At 29.4% G+C, this 21,682-nt stretch overlaps 1 protein-coding gene across 5 annotated transcripts; it reads right to left on the bottom strand.

Annotated features, from left to right (window-relative positions):
* Positions 1–13,277: 13,277 nt before the first annotated feature.
* LOC129312406 (uncharacterized) lies at positions 13,278–16,386 on the bottom strand. 5 transcript variants are annotated; one of them, XR_008593545.1, is made up of 5 exons: positions 16,174–16,386; positions 15,964–15,991; positions 15,771–15,883; positions 14,945–15,022; positions 14,159–14,539 (listed from the first exon to the last, which is right to left on the bottom strand). XR_008593545.1 is itself a non-coding variant. In XM_054954996.1 (4 exons), exons 1-4 carry the CDS (start codon positions 16,090–16,092, stop codon positions 13,741–13,743), a joined length of 396 nt encoding a protein of 131 aa, XP_054810971.1. In that variant the 5' UTR covers positions 16,093–16,386; the 3' UTR covers positions 13,278–13,740. The 5 variants fall into 5 exon arrangements, 1 of the variants encoding a protein (XP_054810971.1); XR_008593547.1 differs by having other exon boundaries at positions 15,971–15,991; XM_054954996.1 differs by lacking the exon at positions 14,945–15,022 and adding an exon at positions 13,278–13,795 and having other exon boundaries at positions 14,441–14,539; positions 15,964–16,386.
* Between the last annotated feature and the right edge of the window lie 5,296 nt (positions 16,387–21,682).

Below are 21,682 nucleotides of genomic sequence, written 5' to 3'. Positions count from 1 at the left end.
AGTAGATAAAATAAGATGAGATGAAAGAAGATATGTTAGATAAGATATGATAAGATTCATCAAATCAAAACAATATATCAACTCTATATTCTATCATATTGAATCCCTACTCTCTTTTTCTCTCTCTCTTTTAATTTCTTTTTGAATCAACTTTTCTTTTCAACTATCTCTATTTTTATTTCAATTTTTTTTTTGCAAATTCTTTTGCATGATTTTTTCTTTTTTCTATGACGATGCTGGCTTTTTCCTTTAGAGCATGTTGCCTTTTGTTTCAATTTGAATATGTAAGGGAAAGAGATCTAAAAATCAGTAACAAATTGAATGAGTTTTTTAAATTTTTTATAAAAGAATGGAAGGAAAAAATATAAATAGATGGAAAAAATGGATGAATGATATATGCATGGAAGAAATGATGAAAGAATGAGAAAGATGAATATGATAAATAATAAAAGAACACAATGAGAATGAATAATATATGGAAGAAAGGATGAACAAATGAGAAAAATAAATATGAGAAACAATGAAAAACACAATGAAAGAACATAATAGATGGACACAACATGAAAAAGCAACCAAAGCTTTGAATACCAAAAGATAAGGGCAATCGAACAATAGTTCACAATAATTCAGAATCCCATGGTGTGTTATCTCACAAAGAATAATATTAATTGAAATAGCCTCACAATTAAAAGAAAATCCGATTCATAAATTCAATCAAATGTTTTCAAAAGTACTAATAGTTGAACTATTTAAATAGACTTCTAAAACATAAATGATGTAATCTTAGTTAATCTAGGATTTCAAATGGATAGGTCATATTCTAATGGATATATTTTATCCTTATTTGAATTTAAAACAAAATAAACTAATTTTCCTAAACTTAAATATAAAAATAAAATAAGTGAACTAATTTTCTAAATTTAAAAAAAAAACATTAACTAAACTAATTGGATTCATGAGCTTACGTATCTTGGGTTAGGCCTAATATGCTAAGAGTCTTTCTTGAATCTTTTAGAACTTCATTTTTTTTTTAGGATTTCTTGATCATTTAGAACATCCCTAATTAATGAATTTAGGGTTTTTTTCATTCTCTTGGCTTTGGATCTAATCATTGATCCTCTAATACCCCGCAATGAACCAAAAGTACTAAATGTTGGATTCTACTCGTCCCTTCAAAAGCTTGTCTACTCATATAGTGTCATCCTCAAGATTACTTACCTTCATTCTTGTGAGCATCAGCCTTGAAGAAATAGGCATGAATGAATGTGGAAGAGCCTTGAAATGTCAAAACAAATAAGAACCAAAACAACTCATACAAACAAGAAAACAACAATCAGCACAAGGCAACTCATTAACCATGTATGGGTAGATACAATAAAGAGAAAGAAGAGCTCACCCGAACCAGCAAAAAGAGGGGTCTTATAAAGAGCATTGAAACCCAAAGCTAAAGAACGGATAATTAGGGAAACAAACAAAGATCAAACAGAGGGTGAAAAAACCAAGAATGATCACCTAGGGGAAATTTTTCTTTGGCCATAAGACTCATGAACCTCTATTGCTTGACAAAACCAAGTACTAGCCTAAGAACAACACCAAGGGCTATTGGGAGTCCTTGGTATAGATAGGTTTTATTAGCCTTTCCAAGTGTAACGTTGCTAGAATCCTATTCCAATGTTGCACCTGCCATACTACTAAGGCAAAGAAAATAAATACAGGATGGTATACATCCTTATTGATTCTCGAGGCACCTTGAAAAGATATTAGTGTGGACTATGTCCTAGGCTTGTCCAAGATATTACAAGGACATGATCCTATTCTAGTCTTGTCGGCAACTGATTCTTGAAAATGGCTCACATTGTACCATGCAACAAGACCATTAATACCTCTAATCTCACTAAATTATTTTTTTAGGAGATTGTTCGTCTTCACGAATTACCTATTACTATTGTTTCGAATAAGGATGTCAAATTTGTTAGTTATTTCATGTAGAACGTTTTTAGCTTTTTGACACCCAATTAAAGTTCTTCTCTACCTTTCACCCAAAAACTGATGGTCAAATTGAGGTAACCTTTTGTAATTTAGGTATGACACTATAGATAAGTATATTTAATCCTATCACCTAGTATGTCCCACGTTATACTATAGAGATCATCAATTCAATCAAACCAAAGATGTTTGCACTTGACACTGAGAAAACAAAAAATCACATTTCTACCTGTTATTGTGCCCTATATATTAATCCAACGATTCATATGGTTGAAGAGAAATAATTGAAATGCACCATTATAAAACTGTGTGTGTGTGTGTGTGTGTGTGTGTGTGTGTGTGTATTAACTCACCATTGCATTTATTTCTAGTAAAACATGAATTTCCAAGCATTGATAAAATCATATACATGACTATAGTATAGATACTCACTATATGAGAGAATTTGAAACACACAAAATTTAGAACTTTATCCATGGATATTGGATAAGTTCGGCAATATGCGCAGCGCATTTCTCTTCACTCCTTACTACAAACGGAACCAATGGCAAATAGGATAAAAAAGATATAAACCAAGTTGCCATTTTCTTTTGGATCATTGCGTCTAATTGCATCGTAAATTCAAATCACAACCCCAGAGGTTTTGTACGTGCTTAATTCGCAAGCTGTCATGGGTATGAGACACCATTTGACAAAAAATGTAAATTTTAGAAGTAACAAATATCGCCATTTAATATTTTGATAAATTACAAAAAATTTTATGCAACTGGAAGGAATTCCAGGAGGGCTATATGAGGATTCAGAAATCTGCTGCTTTGATAGAGAAAAGGACCCAAAATGGAATGATTTTGAATATTGATTCATTGGTAAAAAGCCGACTCCAACTTTTGAATTACTGAAGCAAGAATTTTATGTGAAACTTGAAGCCCCAAAGGGGGAATTAGCAATTTTTCTAACAGGGATCAAAATGGTTTAAGTTAATAAATTCTTTTTTGGATTTAGTATATGTTTTTTATTGAGATGTTTGCAAAAAATCATAATTCTTTCTAAACCTCCAATTAGGGTAGGGAGTTGCCTGATTGAGATGGATTTTGTTCTTTTATTTAATTATTTTATTTTTCAGTTGGACATAATTTCTTGTCTATGAAAATTTAATGTTTCATATATATTTATCTCTCTTGTTTTAATTTCCTTTTTATATAGATGATTGCTATATAATTTGTCTATGGGTTAATTGTTTGATATACTGGAAGGTGGAGAAATAATCTAGATATAGAGAGATAGACACAAATAACTTAATTAGGAATAACTTAGGATTTGTGGTGGCTTATTAAATTGGGAAAATGATAATAAAATCCATTTAAATTATGTAAATGATAAATTGGTTCTACAAAATAGCATAATTCCCCTGGAGTCCCAAGAGATGTTTTTGTCATTAGGGAATTCTAGAAAATGACACTTTTGCCCTTTATTCAAATTTAAAGAATTTACAACTTTTCATTCACAACTTTTTTTAATATATTAACAACTTTCGTTTCTAAATTTACAACAATTTAATAGCTATTCGTAAGTCTTGATCTATGGGTCCTAATATGCATCAGGTGTTGAAAACTTACAATTTTTCATTCATAACTTTTGTTCATATATTAACAACTTTTATTTTTAAATTCGCAACAATTCAATAGTCATTTGAAACTCTCATTTACAGGTTCTGATATACATCAGGTGTTGAAAATTCGTAACTTTCTATTTACAACTTTTGTTCATACATTAACAATTTTTGTTTTTAAATTTGTAACAATTCAATAGTCATGATTCGCAACTTTGAATATGTAGGTTTTGATTTGCATCAAATTTTGAAAATTCACAACTTTCCATTTACAACTTTTGTTCCAAAATTAATAACTTTTGTCTCTAAATTTGCAACAATGCAACAAGGAATTGTAATTTATTAGTACCCTCTGTAAATTGACTAAATCAGCAAAAATGAATTACCATTCTAATTTAAGAAATAACAAATTTCATTCATTTAAATGATAAGAAAACCTTAAAAAGTGACAACCATTTAAGGTTTTATTATAAATTACATGATCTACAACTTGCATCAAAATCCCTACAATCCTTTTGACAAAAGTATATGAAGGATTGAATCTTCTAGTGTCATCCCAACATGTCAACCATTCTCATACCAACCTAAAATAATAAAATAGCCATTCATCAACATGTCCATTTTTCAAACATCATAATCATATATCTATTATGTTTAATCTAACAACAACTATTTTTCTTATATTTACAACTTTGTATTGGTCATTTACAACTTTAATTTATGCATTTACAACATAACTAAAAATGATATATTATTTATCATTTATCATTTATCCATAAGTAAACATCCATCCCACGTACAGCAAAGAAAATTAGAAAATAAAGATCTTAATCATGAAGAGAAAATGAAAACCTCAATCATTTATACACATTAACCCACATCAACTTCAACTATCAGATATGGGAGGAGAAATTTTCAAGGAGAAGAAGAAACTTACCCACATACCCACATACTGCACAGCTAATAGAGGAACCCATGTACAGAAACTCAAAAAGAAATAAAATAGATGAGAAAGAGAAGGAGAAGAAAGAGAAGAAGGAGAAGGAGACAGAGGAGACGAAGATAGAGATGGAGAAGAGAAGAGGAGGAGAACAAGAAGACAAAGCAAATGAAAGAACGCATAAAGAATGGCTCTACATTGAGGCTTGAGAAATTTGTTTTATTTGAGGGCAATTTGATCATTTCTTTTAATTCCCTAATGACATAAAAATCCCATGAGACTCTAGGGGAATTATGCTATTTCGTGGGATCAATCTGTCATATACATAATTTAAATGGATTTTCTATCATTTTCCCTATTAAATTATTGCTTCATGATTTGATTAGTGTCTTTTTGAGTTAGGTGGAAGTCAATGCAATGCTAGTTAGACACGCCCTAAAATATTAGAAGGTAATTACGATATTTTAGGAATAATTCTCACTATAAATAAAGGGAAATAAATAATTAAATTATAGTAAGTCAGTCATCACAATATGTGAATCCATATCCTTGGCACTTGCCTAATTTGTTGGTTCATCCATTTTTATCATTGTTATTTAATTGCACCTTTTAATCATTTATTATAAAATAGAAAAGTTAACTACTTTTCTCTAAATTCGACTTTTGAAATACTCTGATAATTATTACTACATCAATTTCATATACTTATGGGAGCAATCATTAATAATAAGCTATCATTTCCAATGGTCCAAACAATAATTCTTTTCCTATGTTCATTTTATTATTTCTCCTAAATATATTACCTAATGATGGTCAATCATTAAATAAATCAAAGCAAAACTAGAATTGATATATAAAACATCCATTAATCATAAAATACTCCTCTGGTCCTATTTATAAATCACTTCTAATATGTTTTATCAGTACCAAGGAAAATCTTAAAACTTATTAATTCTGTCTTAAAATTTAATAAGTTCTCAAATTTGCCCCTATTAAATATGCATACTTTAATAACATATTTTCTCTCTCCAATATTTAATTGAGGGTAAAAGAGAAAATTTGTGATAAAAATTTAATGACGTAATTTATAAATAGGACTAAAAAAATTCTGTTCTTTTTGCCCTATAAATAGGACTAGAGGGAGTAAGCAATAAATCAAGCTACAATTTAAGTAAATGAGTATATAATATTCTAGAGTATCAGATTTCAGCCACATATAGCTAAAGAAATACTCAAATTAGTAGAACAATGATCCTGTATCAGATACATAGGAGAAAGAAGAAGAAAAATAGTGTAAAACTCAATGGAAGTGTAAAAAGATGAGAGTTTTTCTTCCTCCCAAGTTCCAAAATTGATCCCAACTCTTCCAAATATCCTCTAGGCCTTCAAAATACATAAAAAATGAAGCCTCATAAAAAAACCCTTACTTCCCTCTTTTATTTGAGTTAAAAATGAAGCTGTGTGTTTTGACAATGAATTTGCCATGGCATGTTCCTATTTTGCTATTTTTGTATGAGAGCTTTGCTTCAATAGATTGTCGTGGCAACCGGACAACATGTCGTGGCATTTTCCCTCAACAAATTTTTCTTCACTTAACTTCTTCCTTGCTCCACTCTTATTCTTCTCAGGGACATCTAATACAACACAAAAATAAACTAAACTAAAAACACGCTAAAAGATATAAAATTAAGATTAAAAACCACTATTTATAAAGAAAATTATAAAACTAAAGTACTAAAAAAAGACCAAAATTGAGATAAAAGAGGAACATAACTCCTTAAATTTATCGTAAAATATTCTTGAAGTTAAAACACCAAAACATAAAGAGTTATCAATATATTGTTACGAACTATCCTACGTACTCAGTGCAGATCATCGCCTTTCAAAATCATGGCTTGTTGGTTGAAGTAGTGTGCATTGGCTTGACTTTTGGTCATGCGTTCTGATTCAGCATGATTCCCTCATTTCTGATAATCTTCTACCAATTGCACCCTTTAGTTAAATTCGGGTCTGATTGCTGGTCAGGGGAGGGGGAGGGGTTCTGATTGATGCGAACTAAAATTGTATGTAGTTTTCGAAATCTGCTGAGATTTGTATGAATTTTGAAATATGGACATTAATATTAACACTTTAGAAATCGTAAGGCTTGTTAAAGTATACAAATAAAGAAAAAATCACATTAATTATTGTAATATTTGTTTGAGAAGTGACAATGAAGGACCCATGTTTAAAGAAAAAATGGGTAAACTCGGCCAGGGAAAAAGAAAAGAAAAGAAAAGGCAAACGAATGGAAATGGCTTTATGCATCTTTAACATACTCTTCCCGTACTGTTTGTATAACACCTTTTAGAGATAATTTTTTATCCAAAATGTATGATACTTTTTAATTTTTAAATCACTTTTTTTCAATTATAACCTTTATTGATTGAGGTGAAGATATTTAATGTAATTATATCATTGTTTAAGGCCAATTGGTAAAAATGAAAATATATTTAATTTTTTATGATATTAAAATAAAAATTAACTTTTCTCAAAATATGGGAAACAATTGAAAGTGTCCTCTAACAAAAACTAGAAGGAGTAGTTTATTTATAAACCTTGAAAGATTAGGTGTAAATAAGTTTAAGAAAGTTCTAGAAATCATATCAAGAAGCTCAATTTGTAAATTTTGGAAGCTGATCAATTGTAATTAACAACATAAGATTAGTTGTAAAAAATGATAGTTGTAATTGCAAAAGGTTTGTAAAAAAGGTATTGATAACTTATTACAACTGGGCTTATAATATTTAGAGTACAATATATAGTTGCGCATAACACCCTCATTTGCTCATAACACCCCCTCACCTTTAAACGTTTACAACCGACCTCCTTAATCTTATGTTTTTTTTTTTTTTCAAAGCTCCCTATCATCAATAATGCTTTCAGATTAATGAGATACACATGGCATCTGATATAGCATTTTTTCTAAATTATTTTTAACACAACTTAAGGAAGAATCATATAAATAAAAAATTATCCTTTAAAAAAAAGACTGCACAACTAATAATAGAAAAAATATAGATAAAATTTTTATAAAGTCATTGATAACTTATATGGGATGTCACATAAGTTGTTATGTGTCTTTTTCTTATTGTGATATGATAACTTCCATTAATTAATTAACTAAAAAAATAATAGTAGGAGAATTTTGACAATGGCACCAAAATTAATAAAAACTAAATTTTGTAGTAAAATGCAACCTAGATCGTCTTTCTAAGAGTCAATGCATTAACTACTTGAATTCAGATTATGAAAAGCTAATGGAAGAGATGTTTTTATGACAAAATTAATTTCAAAAAAATAAATTAAAATTAAATAATTAAAGCAAATTTAACTAAGAAAATCACCAAGCAGCACAATCAATTATAATCCAATAACCTAAACTTAATCTTCCTCATCCAAAAAATAAATTGAATTTATTTAACTTTATTATTTTAGTTTTATTATATATTTTCTAAATTATCATTCAAGAATTAAACAAGAAGTTAAGTTATGAATTAATTAAAATCTCTCTTAACCCATAACCTAACAATTGTTTTATGTTAGCTACACCAGAAATAAAGCATGAGTAACCACCCAAGTCAGGCCAAATTGCTCTTATATTACTGTATCAATTGATTATAGTAAGCAAAACCTCAGATAAAAACTATATAACCCAAAAATTATATAATAAAGTTACTCTAATATAGAGGTAAGAAGAACAAATTGAAATAAAGTTAAAATAAATTCTTCCTTGAATATCAAAGACTCTGATTACAACATAAGGTAATGATTTGTCATTAATTACCCAAGAAATTAGTTTCCTATAGAACTAAAAATCAAACAGCAGGCATGAGAAATTAAGAAGCCATTGCCCAAGAAATTGAAGAAAAGGAAAAATGAAGGGCGATCGCCCCGTCCGCCTCTGCTCCACCTAGAGGTGGGAATTAAGGGCCGGCCCTTAAGGGCTCAGGCCATAAAGCCCCGTGACCCAAAATTTGACCTAATTCTGAGGCCCGGCCCTTATTTATAGGGCTTAAAAAATATAATATTCTAAAATTTAACATAAAATAGATTAAAATCTCACATAAAATTTAATGTAAAATTTGACAAAGATCTAAAATTTAAAATTTAAAATGAAGATTAAAATATTTATCAATGTAATTCTAAATCCTCCTCATCATCATCTAAAAAAAAAATTAGATCCTTCAAATGTACGTCCACTTGTTAAAGATTAAGGTAGAGATTTAATGTCAATTATCTTTACAACTTCTTCTTCATCACTTACAATAAATATTAACCAAATTGTATCATTATTAGTCAAATATATGTATGTATGTATGTATGCACATATATATAAGATAAGCAGCTTATCAGAGCTTGAAGGGCTACCCGGACCCGAGCCTCTTTTTCACAGGGCTTATCATAGTCAGGCCCTCAAGCTTGGTTACTTTAAAAAAAAATTGATTTCTAAAATCTAAACTTTTATTCAAATAGGGCCTCTAGGCCTGACTCTTTAGATTCAGCTCTTATTCCTCCCTATCTCAATGAAAGTGATGTGCGTCGCCTCCTGTTCCTTACCTTTTTATTCAATTTAATATAATTTTGTGCGTGACGTCACCATGTACATCTCAACATTAAAGAAAAACCTAATAATTTAATAAAATGACAAGACGACCCTTGATAACCCTAATCAAAGACAATATTAAAAGACCCAAAATAATATAAATAAAGTTTTTGAGATTTGATTTTTGACTTGATCTTCAATCATTCATATATTCTTCTATTCAAAACAGTATCCATCAATATCTTTTAAATTAAATTCAGAAAAACTGCACAAATAAAATTAAATTAAATAGCAACTGTATAAAAAAATTAAAGATATTATTTATATTTTAAAATTTAGGATTTAGTTAGTTAAAATCTCAAAATCGAGGATTACCTAATAAAATCAAATAATATCTAATTAAACTCAATTAGTTTTAAATAAATATTTAAAATTCTAAATTAAAAGAATAAAAAATATATATAATTGTTATTTATCAAGTAAGTGATACGAAAATAAAAAGTTAGTGATGTTAATTTTAAACTTTAAAAGGTGAAACAGGTTCTATGTAACTGTCTTAAAATTTAAGAAAATTTTATATATTTTAACCTAAAATTTACAATTGAAAAAGGAGGTTTTAAGTTTAAATTTACAACCTAGCTATTTGAAACCAATCAAAAGATCATAGTAGTACAATTCAATTTCTAAAAATTTCAAAATTTTTACATTTACAGCATATTTACAATTAAATTAAACTTCTTAAACTTTTATATATATATATATATATATTTTACCCTAACCTTTGGGGAAGGATGACCCACACACACACACACTTTCCCCCATCTTGAAAATTGATCCCATAACCTTCCCCCTTGAGAGGAGTGTGGGGGAGCCAATTGAGCTACGCGGCCCTTGGCTGAAACTTATAATTTAGTTTTAAAGATTATATGCAAGTGGCAAGTTGAGCTGACAAAGACAAAAAAGAGTAGGCCATGCCTTTGGAACTATATGCTTGGATTTATATATCCAAAAGCATCCAATAATTCCTAGTTTCTTGCCTAGTGTCCTTTTCATCCCACTAGATGTTAAAAATCAGATTAATCCGACAAATTCGACCACTTAACTAGTTACTAGTGGAATATGGGATAGTAGCCAAATCACAGAACGGATCTATCTTTGGTGCCATCACCCTGATGGGGACCACCAGGTAATGCAATCTGCCCTAAATTTAAAGGATTAATTTAATATTTTTATTTTAAATTTTTTAAAATAAAAATTTATGAAAATTATAAAAAAGATTTAATGTCTAATCTGGTCTTTATTTGGTGTTGGGGATCCGATTTAATATTAAAATTTTTATATTTTTTTATATATTGACTTTTCAGATTTAAAATTTTTAACTTGTAATTTTTTTAAAATATTTTTAAAAAAGTTCTAGTTAAAAGATTATATATTTTATTTTTTTAACATTGTATTTATCAAAATAAAAAATAAAAACTTTAAATTTGGATCTTAAGATAAAAATTTAATATTGAATTTAGAGTGTCTAGAGTACATGTGATTAGTCAATTTAAAAATATAATGATGTTAAATTGGACCATTCAAATTAGATCAGTACTATCCAAATTGATGATGAACATATTTATAAAAAAATTATAAATTTTTATTTTGATAAATATAAAATTAAAATTAAAAAAATCTAAATCTAGATAGCCCAGAGTTTTTCTGGCTGTTGCCGAGAAGACGGACCCTCCAGAGAATTATGCATAAAATGTTTAACCAGTCAAAATCGGTGAAACTGATAGCTTAACTGGTTTAACTGGTCATGTATCAAATATTTAACCAGAGATCTTGCTGCAGCTGTAGTGTTCTCTATTTTTATTTTTCTTCTTGTTGTTTCTGTTTCTTTCTTGAAATAATATTTTTATGCTATTATAGTTATATTATTTTTTTACCGTTCTATTTAAGATGATTCATATGTTTATTTAATTTAGACTAGTTGAACCATGTTTTAACTACAATCGGACCATATTGATCCTTGATTTATTGTCTTGCCTATTGAATAGGCAGTTGGATTTTTAATATCTGATAATGCTAATATTTTTATTGAAAATCTGTTCAAAGACTTTTACACCCTTAGACTTTTCATGTCATCTCACTGCGATGAACCCACTCATCCCATGAGATAAAGACTTGGAAAAAGGTGTTCATCTATGTTTCAAATAAATTTTAAAATTAAAAATAAAATAATTTTTTATCTACGATTTGTTAGTGCTAATTAAAATTATATTAATCCTTTTTTGTTTAAAAATTTTAATGAGTTTAGATTCTAAGGCATGTTCAAACTAAAATAGGACTTACATGACATAAAGGGGGGGTCTTGATTCAGTGAGTGCCCCAAATTCCCTCATCCAGTTAGTGTCTTTTGTGGTAGATCATTGATTCAATTGAATAGTTGCCAAAGACATCAGCAAAAGATATAGAGGGAACAAAATTCACAACTTTACTTTTAGCTATACCCTATACCTTAATCCAATTATTCAGCACGGAAATGGTTGAAATTTCATGAAATTGCCCTTTAATTCATTATTTCTGATAAATATGAATTTTCAAATGTTAATGAAATTCTATGCTTAGGTGTGGCTTGGACACTTAATTGACGAGAGGATTTGAGATACACAAGGAATCCAATCAGATAGAAAAGGCCAGAGTCCCATAATTAAAAATTAAAATATCCTTTTGTAAATATATATAACTCCAATCTTTTTATCATCCAAATTTAAAATAAAATATGACCAAATATATTTTTTAACGATTATATGAACAGTAAACGATTCTTATGCACTGTTAAAAAGTGATTTAAAAGAAGATCATGAATCTCAAAGGAGCCATAGCCAGCTCAAGATGGATATCACAACCACTATTTTGCTGATGATAATATTATTCCTTCATGGCAAATTCATTGTCGACGGTGGTAGCTCCTCCTACACCTACGAGGCCATTGATAACATCTCAGTTAACTGTGGCTCCTCCACCTCCGTTCAACTTGCTAACCGGACATGGAGCCCTGATGCCAACTCTCAACAGCTTAAAATCTTTGAAAATCCTCCATTTTCATCAGTTCAGGCCAACGTATCTTCACTCGATTTCCGTCCTTCACTCATAAAGGATCTTTATATCATTGCACGTCTTTCTCGCTCTGATTTCACATACTCGTTTCTAATGCCCACTGATGGCCCCAAGTTTGTTCGTCTTTATTTTTATCTATCTTCATGCTACGCCGACTTTGATTGCTATTCTTCCCCAAAGACTTCAACGCTTCACTCACCGACGACGACGAATCCGGATTCATAACCCGAGAACACTGTATCAACGTCCCACCTGGAAATTTGAGGTTGAATGTTACCTTCATACCCATCACCATCACGAGTCACGGCGCCTATGCTTTTATTAACGGGATCGAGGTTGTTTCTGTGCCCACTGATCTTTATTACATTAAATCAAGTGATCACCCTGGTTTGCCTTTTGTTGGTCGCGATACCTCTTACCGCATGGAAAGAACCATGGCACTAGAGACGATGTACAGAATCAATGTTGGTGGGAATCAAATCCCTCCTGATTAAGACAAAATGAATACTTGACACAAGCTCGTCCAGATAAAGAGAGTCTTCCTGTTTATTTCGGCGGTCATCAAAATCTGAGATATATAAAAATTTCAAACTACACTGCACCAGATGAAGTATATCTGACTGGCCCGTAGCTATGGTGTTAACGAGAGATCGGTAACGTATAACCTGACTTGGGAGTTTGAATTCGACTCACAGTTCTATTACATGGTGAGGCTCCATTGTTGTGAGATCGACTTGAAATTTGAAAAATCTAGGGAACGAGTTTTCCAGATCTTCATTGCTGACCAATTATGGCTGAGCTTTGCGCTGATGTGGTGGAGTGGGCTGAAGATATTCTAACTCCTTACTATAAGGATTACGCAGTTTGGATGGGCAGCAAAGACCAAGAGCCGAAGAAACTTTTAATCTTTCCATTAAGTTGCAGCCATACGATGATTGGCAAATAAGCGTCTACATGGATGTGATATTGAACGGAATTGAGATTTTCAAAATAAGTGATGCCAACTCTAATCTTGGAGGTCCGGCTCAAACCATCTCCATGGACTCAATCTCAAAGAAAATTGTCACACCCTAATACTATAGGTATGACTGGCATGAAATATAAGGTAAACTCATATTCCATAAGCCTTGATTAGTCAAAGGTTAAATTAAAATATCGATATATAAGTTATATATTGTCACACCTCGGTTTTAAGGGTATGACTGGCACGGAATATGAGATAACCGCACATTCCATAAGTCTTAATTAACCAAAAATTAAGCCAAATTATCCATATATAATTTTTATGTGTGTTTATAAGGTTCGTAAAGTCTCGAGTGTTTGTAAAAGTTTTGACAGAGCCTCCTCTCTAATTTGGACCTCCCAAAATTCCTAGAATAGCAAAACCAGGCCAATCAATCCAGTAAAGGAGATTAGCTCCATAGCAACAGATTACATATCAACAAAATAAAACTAAGACCTAATTACAGCATATGTGGAGCACTAACTATCATTGTATAAAATAATAAATATTTACATTAAAATATATAATTGAAGCGTGCTTCCATCATCCAAAAGCAATAAAGCCCTTCAATGATCAACAAGAGGTGCAGGGTCAATTATTTTATCTAATACCAAGAAATTTTTGGTGAGTAGCATCTCAATCAAAATTATAGATAAAACACGTAAAAGTTAGTAATTAATATAATTTAGTTTAAAATAAATCAATGGAATATTAAATCATATAAACAACCAATAAATGACAAAGTTACTCAATAGCATAATCGTGGAATAAACCAATAACTTTGAAATTTTGATAGGTTATCAAGAATCATACAATAAAATAAAAATATACAAAAAAGAATTCAAATGATGATATAATCAAGGAAAAATTTATAAATAACCAATATAAAACAATATTTTTTAAAATCCAATCTAGGAGGAAATTTACCGTATAAAATCATATATAATTAAACAATAATTTATTTATTAGAATAAATTTAAAATAATAATTCTCAAAATTTCACATTTTAGCGAGACTTAATCAAAACGATTAACAAGCGTGGACACACAGTCCATAAGGGTAAGTAATCAACAAGTATTGACACACAATCCACGAGAGTAAATCACCAATAAGCATGACTAGAAGTCATGAAATAATCAAACGCGACTAGAAGCCGCGAAACAAGCACAGGCATGAAGCCCCCAAAATAAGCATGAATACGATACTCACGAATATCCATAACTCCGTTTCACGTACGTTGGCCTGTGCACGGGGCTAGCACCTCCTACAAACACCCTGCTAGTTAGGTGCACCATGGTGCGCCAAGAGCTAACGAAATTGCCGTTAGTATCTAGCATTCTAAATTCAGTCCCTCTAGTAAAATTATCAAGCATGCAAGAAGTTGGTAAAAAATAACTCAATAATTTCATTTTCAAAATATATAGTTTAACTACTATCTTCCATTTCTAAACTCATTTTCATTTCCTCCTTGCACGAACTATTGTAGTAAAAGTTTTCATATCAACATAGAGTTAAATAATTAATTTACTTTTAAAATTTGGACCATTTATTCTATATCAAATTCAATCAATTCTTATTCATAACATAAATCAAAAAATAGAATTTACAAGAATGTTTATACAACTTATAAAGAATAATATCAAAATTTAAAATTTAAATAAAGAAATTCTATAAACACTTTGTAAGAAATTATTTGGGACACTACTCACTCACCTGAAAATTTTTCAATAATTTCTAAAGCTTACTCCTCTTCAACTTCTCAATTATATCTTGAATGATTCCATCAAATTCCTAATAAATAAATCATAAATCTAAAATAACTTATCAAGGAATTTCTAAGTACTTGGTGACATTCAAATTCAATCTAAAATAAACATCACACCCTAAAATATTAATAATAAATTCATTACTGATTTAGTAGTTTATCAAAAATTCAACTAAAGCAAGAGAAAACATTTCCATGCCTTTTGTACCTTCTTAAAGATTAATAAAGTGCCACAACTATCATTTAATTTAACACAATCTACTCTAGATACTTTAGGATCCCAATTTAACAATTAAATCACTACTTACACATATTCCTTCAAAAACTAGTAGTATGTAAATTAAACAACTTGCATTTTGCAATCTCCTCTCTTAAACATCTCAAGCTTAGCATCACATTACCTATGAACACAAACGATCACATACATACATAACTAAAATTCTATTTACAAATTAACTATTTTAATTCAACCAAATTATACTTTTAGGCTTTTCAACAAATACTTTATAGGCATCCTAATTGACTCATAAATAAATATTTCCTTAGCCCTCTATCAACAATCTCTTCTTTCCTCCTTTTTCTTGTTCTTTTTCTGTTTTTTTCCTCCAAATTTTTAATTTGCCAAGAGCACAATCCAATCCAATTCAACTTCCAAACCAAATTCCATTTAGTGGCAAGTTCTAATAAACCATCCTAACTTGAACATGTAAGCAAACACTCACTCAAACAACATCACCCAAAATTATATATATATATATATATATATTGGCATACCGTAGGACAAAGAAGAGTGGAAACAAGTGGTTAAATTCAGAAGGTTCTTCACGGCAGCCACAATCACAATGATGCCAACTCAAATTCAATGACAATCGAAGGGAGGAGGTGGACTGATCAAAAATTAAGGGAGCATGAGGGTTTGAACTTACACAGTCAACAACAACAAAACAAGAAGTGAAGATGAGCTTACCACACACCTGGAAGCAAACAGCCAGCAGCTGAAAAGGAAGGAAAATGAAGAACAAACACACCCACGCACACGCAGACACAGAACAGAGGAGAACGACAGGAAAACGTGAAGCAGCGGCAGAAATTTCATGAGGAGAACGACAGGAAAACGTGAAGTAGCGACAGAAATTTCAGCAACTCTCGGTGGCAAGAAAAGTAGAGTACTACTCACCTCTCGCTGACACAGAACAGCACGATGACAGGGAAAGAGAATCAGCAACCTAACTCCACTATGGCTGGCGTACACGAACGAGAAGAATGGCAGCAAATGAAGCAACAGCAACGACAGGAACACCCAGTCAATGGCGAGCTAAGGAAGTTGATAAGAGTTAGAGAGATGAACCGACTATGAGGGTCTAGAGAAGTGTAGAATGGCAGTGAGGAAATGAAAATGGGATGCTCCGTTTTTTTTTTTTCATTCGCGAGAACAAGTGCATCTGATATGAGAAAATTTTGGGAAAGTTACAAGAAGGAGCCCGGAAAAATCACAACAAAAGGCACACAAAATTTACCAGAAAGCACAAAATTTTTCTATAATTTAAAACTAGATTTTTCCTCAGAAAAATTTAGACTCTTAATCCTTAAGAAAATTTCTAGTATAAATTCCTATAAACTATCCCTTTCTACTTATTATAAACTTTATTTAAATAATATATTTATTGGGAGAAAACAAATTTGGTCAATTTAAAATTTAGGGTCATTACATATATAATAATAAAGCTCATAAAATTTTAAATATTTTGTAGAAATTTCGGTAGAATCTCTCATAATTTAAACTTTTCAAAATTTCTACAATAGTAAACCTGACAACCAATCCAGTAAAGAAGACTAGCTCAACATCAGCGGATTTCATACTAGCAAATACTACTAGGATCTAATAATGATATACGTTGAGCGCTAAATTAAAGTTATATAATACAATACATAGTTTCACCAAAAAGGGATATTCATAGTGCGCTTCCTCTTCCAAAAAAACAATAGGTCCCATCAATGATCTACTGTAGGGTCAGCTACAATATCTTAGACCAAAGAAATTTTTGATAAGTAGCGTTCTAATCAAAATTATAAATAAAATAAAAAGAATTTATGAAGATTGTAACTAATAAAATTAATTTATTATACTTAATTGTAAATAAATAACAAGTTTTCTCAATAAAAAAATGTGTGAAATTTAATAATCACTAGTGCAAAAAGTATTTTTCGCAACAATTGGAAAGCTATTTTCGCAACAGTTGGAAAGCTATTTTCGCGACACAAGAAGCGGTAAAGTGGAAGTCAATGTAGTGGTAAGTAATTACTTTTCACGACAGTGAATCAATGAACTGTCATTATAAGTAATTACTTTTTGCAACAATTCAAAGGAATAACTGTCACGAAAAGTATCACTTACAATAACAGTTCCACTATTACCTATCGTTGTAAGTATTTACTTATTGCCATAGTTTTAGTTAAAATTGTCGCTATAAGTATATCTTTTTGCAATAGTTTTGTGCATAACTGTCGCGGTATGTGATTTTTTTTTACAATAAAAAATAGATATGATATGCTATACACCCCTTACTTACAAACACCTGCATCTAAACATAAACACCAGCTCTAGAGACTAGTACAAACATATCAATTGAATTTCTACATATTTATTACAAATATTTATCTAATTATCTTCTCTAATCTTATCATTTCTAGACAGCATCGACCAAATATTCTATTTATGTCCCACTTATAAGTATAGGGGTAAAATTGCTCCTCGAGAAAAGTTCAAAGATAAAATGCAACTTAATCCAATTATTATCTTATCAAATGAGTGGATAATATATTGAGTGATGATTATGTAATAACCATATCCTACACTTCCTGATTGTCGAGACCACTAGTAAGAAAATAAAGTAATAGTATAATATTTATTCTAATTAGGAAATAAATTTGAAATACTTACTTACATACATACTCGCCACTTGACTTCAATTTTTTTCTCATTAACTATATCTGCTAACTTCCAATAATGAAGTAAAGATCTATTTATCAAATATACACACTTAGAAAATATTAAAAATTTCTAATAATATCACAAAAAGAGTTATTAAAAAAACTTACAATTCAATCAATGACTTCATATCTTTGCTTATACTTCCAATGATTGCTACAATATATGTTTATATTAATATCACATCATTAAGCAAAATTTTCTATAAATTGAGATATGAATTAGAAATTTAAAACCTTTAAACAATAGGTGCAAAAAAAACACATTTTCTTTAACCTATGTTCTTCCAATATAAGACACTTTTTGATTTAGTGTGCCAGCTAAAGTTAAGAGTATGGATAAGAATCCATAATAATGATTGACATTAAGTTGGGTGCACACTTTGTGGAGGGTACCTTTAATAATAACAAAAATATTAAATTAGAAATAAAAATACACATGACCAATTTCAACAAATCTCAAAAATAATCAAGCTTTTTTACACATTCAAGCTATCAAATAATTACTAAATTAAAATATGAACAGCTACTTTATATTATAAAATTTTAAAAAAATCAACAGCCATAACAAGAATTTCAACCAATCTCAATAGATAATCAGTAATTATAAACAAAATCTACAACCATTTCAGGCAATCAAATAATTACCTGATTAAAATATGAACTTTATCATAATGGGTGTTAAAAATTATGCCCAAAATTTTTATCCCAATTTATATTAAAAATAAATAATTAATCTCATAAAAAAAAATATAATAACAGAGAGAGAGCTAAACATGTATAAGGAGGAAACTTAAAAAATTAAGAATAAAAATAAAAAAAATACTTGGATGGATGCACAGAGACGAGCTAGAGGCTGAACAATTGCAATGAGAGCTTAGGGCGAGATGATGGCGAGCTAATGACAAAGACAATAAGCTGAAGGGCAGAGTAGAAGGAACTGAAGGGCAGAGAGGAAGGAGTTGAAAGGCAAGGGGAGGAGAAGGAGCTGAAGGCGAAGGGGGAGGAGCAGCTAAAGGTGGATGAGCTATGGGAAGCTGATGAGCAACGAGGCACTAAGAGCTAAGAGTAGAGATGAAGCAGTTGAAGACAGAGGGAGAGCTGAAGGCTGAAAGTGCAAGTTGAAAGACAAGTGAGGGAGGTGCAAGAACTAAAGGTAAAGGGGGTAAAAATTGAATTTAAAATATAACTATAATGACAGGTCCTATAGTATGCATTTAAATAATAATATAATATAATATTAATTAATTATTATGATATTTATTTAATGTTAATATTAATATTAATAGTAATAATATAATATACCATAATCAATAATATTATATAAATTAATAATATACTTATTATTTATATGAACATTAATATTTGTGGAGTTGACCAAAAAAATAAAATACCTCAAAAAATGTACAGGAAATATCAATATAAACATAAGTTATTCATTTAAATAATGATATACTATTTAATAACATAATATATTATTAATTAATTATTATAATTTGTATTTAATGTCAATATTAATATTAATAGTAATAATATTAATAATAATAAGTATATTTATGAATAATATAATATCCTATAACTGATAATATAATATTAATCAATAATATATTTATTATTTATATTAGCATTAATATTAGCTGTGATTTGACAAAAAAAAAATTAAAACACATCAGAAAGCATGCTACACATATCATGACAGGTCCTAGGGGACCTGTTGTTAGATGCTTTAAATAATGATAATATTTAATAATATAATATAATACTACTTAATTATTATAATATTTATTTAATGTTAATATTAATATTAAATATTATTAATATTATTAATAATATATTTATTAATAATATAATATACCAATATAATATTGATTAATATTATACTTATTATTCATATTAACGTTAATATGAGTTGAGGATTTGACCAAAAAAAAAATATTATTATCAATATCGAGTGAAGGAGGCTAGAGCTGAAGTTAAAAAAGGGATGGAGCTTAGGCATTAACGACAGCTCCCATAAGAGCTGTCGTTAATGTGTTTTGACCTGCGTTTATTAATAAGTATCCTATAATTAATAATATAATTATATTTATATTAATATTAGTTGAGGGAATAAAGAGGAATGAATCAATATTCGTTACATGTTATATTTATTTATAATATAATATGACATAATTAATAATTAATTATTAATAATTACAATTAATTAATAATATATTTATTATTTATACTAATATTAACCATTAGCTGAGGATAACATTAACCACAGCTCCTAGTGAACCTGTTGTTAATATATCTAATAATATATTAATAATTATTATAATTAATGTTGGTTTTGGAAATGGAATTAACATTACCGACAGCCGATTAATTACTTGTCGTTATTTACCAGCTTCATTAGTAATATATATTTAAGTTACTAATATTAGTTTTAGTTATTATTATTTATATTAATTTATTTATATTAATAATATGAATAATAATAATATTAATACTTAATATTTACTAACTACGACAGGTTTTATTGGGACCTGTCATTATAAGTTTGCATTTATATTTTAGAATTACTCTTTGTGTTATAAACTACATTTACTTCTATAACTGTGGGGGAAAATAGTATCGTTAAAATTGTATTTTATACTAGTGAATGCTAATAGAAAACTAAAAGTATATCAAATTTGTATTACTCATGGATTTTAAAAATTTTAAGTAATGGTATAACAAGGTAGAATGCCTTTAGAGAACTAATAATAAAAAAATAAAATAATAAATTTTAATTTAAATCTAGGAGGGCTTTGTCAGAACGAAATACAAGTGTGAACACATAGTCCACGAAGGTAAATAACTAATCAAACATGGATACATAGTCCCCGATAATATATAACTAGTCAAGCGCTGTTGGAAACCACAAAACAAGCACAGCAGGACCTACGAATCAAATGCAAGTATGAGGCCCATGAAAACAAGAGTGAGTACAATGCTTATGAATTACCATTGCTCCGATTCATGTGTTAGCCTTTACATGGGGCTAGCACCTCCTACAAGCATGCTGCTAACTAGGTGTACCATAATGTACCAAGGACTAACGGGACTATCGTTAGCGTCCAGCATTTTGAACTCAGTCCTCCTGAGTGGAATCAAGCATGTATGGAGCAAGAAAACAATTTCAAAATTTTCTCTTTTAAACACTATTCAATCATCAATTTTTGTTGTCTAAATTTATCATTATTTCCTCCATACATGAATCGTTGTATAAAAAAATTATATCAACATAGAATTAAATAGTTAATGTACTTTTGAAAACTAATATAATTTATCATATATATGTTTCAACCAGTACTTATCAACAATATAACTCATCAGTAAAATCAAGATATTTTTGTTAATAAGACAATTATTAGAAAAATAGGATTGACAAGGGTATTTATACAATTTATAAAGGAATAATATTAAAATTTAAATAAAGAGATTTTATAAACAATTTACTAGAAATTTATTCAAAATGCTACCCACTAACCTAAGTTTCCAAAAATCTTATAGTCAGACTCCCTAAATTTCTTGCTTTCACCAATGATGCACCAAATTAATCTAACACATAATAATCCAACAGTCTTCATGTCATTATGACTTTCCCCTTCTCATAATAAACAAGTAAAATTAACATTCAAATTCTTTAATAATCCTTTAAATTTCTCATTAGT

Source organism: Prosopis cineraria, unplaced genomic scaffold, assembly GCF_029017545.1.
Source record: "Prosopis cineraria cultivar Desert tree isolate PC_DT_omini unplaced genomic scaffold, ASM2901754v1 PC1, whole genome shotgun sequence".
NCBI classification, from domain to species: Eukaryota; Viridiplantae; Streptophyta; class Magnoliopsida; order Fabales; family Fabaceae; genus Prosopis; species Prosopis cineraria.
Note: the sequence above shows the minus strand (reverse complement) of the source record. Positions and strands in the feature narration are given on the sequence as shown.

Coding starts and splice junctions, on each gene's coding strand:
- LOC129312406 (XM_054954996.1), bottom strand. CDS start 16,092: ATGAAATTTCTGCCGCTGCTTCACGTTTTCCTGTCGTTCTCCTCTGTT. Junction 15,884..15,963: donor TGTTTGCTTCCAGGTGTGTG/GTAAGCTCATCT, acceptor ATTTTTGATCAG/TCCACCTCCTCCCTTCGATT. Junction 13,796..14,440: donor AAACGGAGTTATGGATATTC/GTGAGTATCGTA, acceptor TGATCATTGAAG/GGCTTTATTGCTTTTGGATG.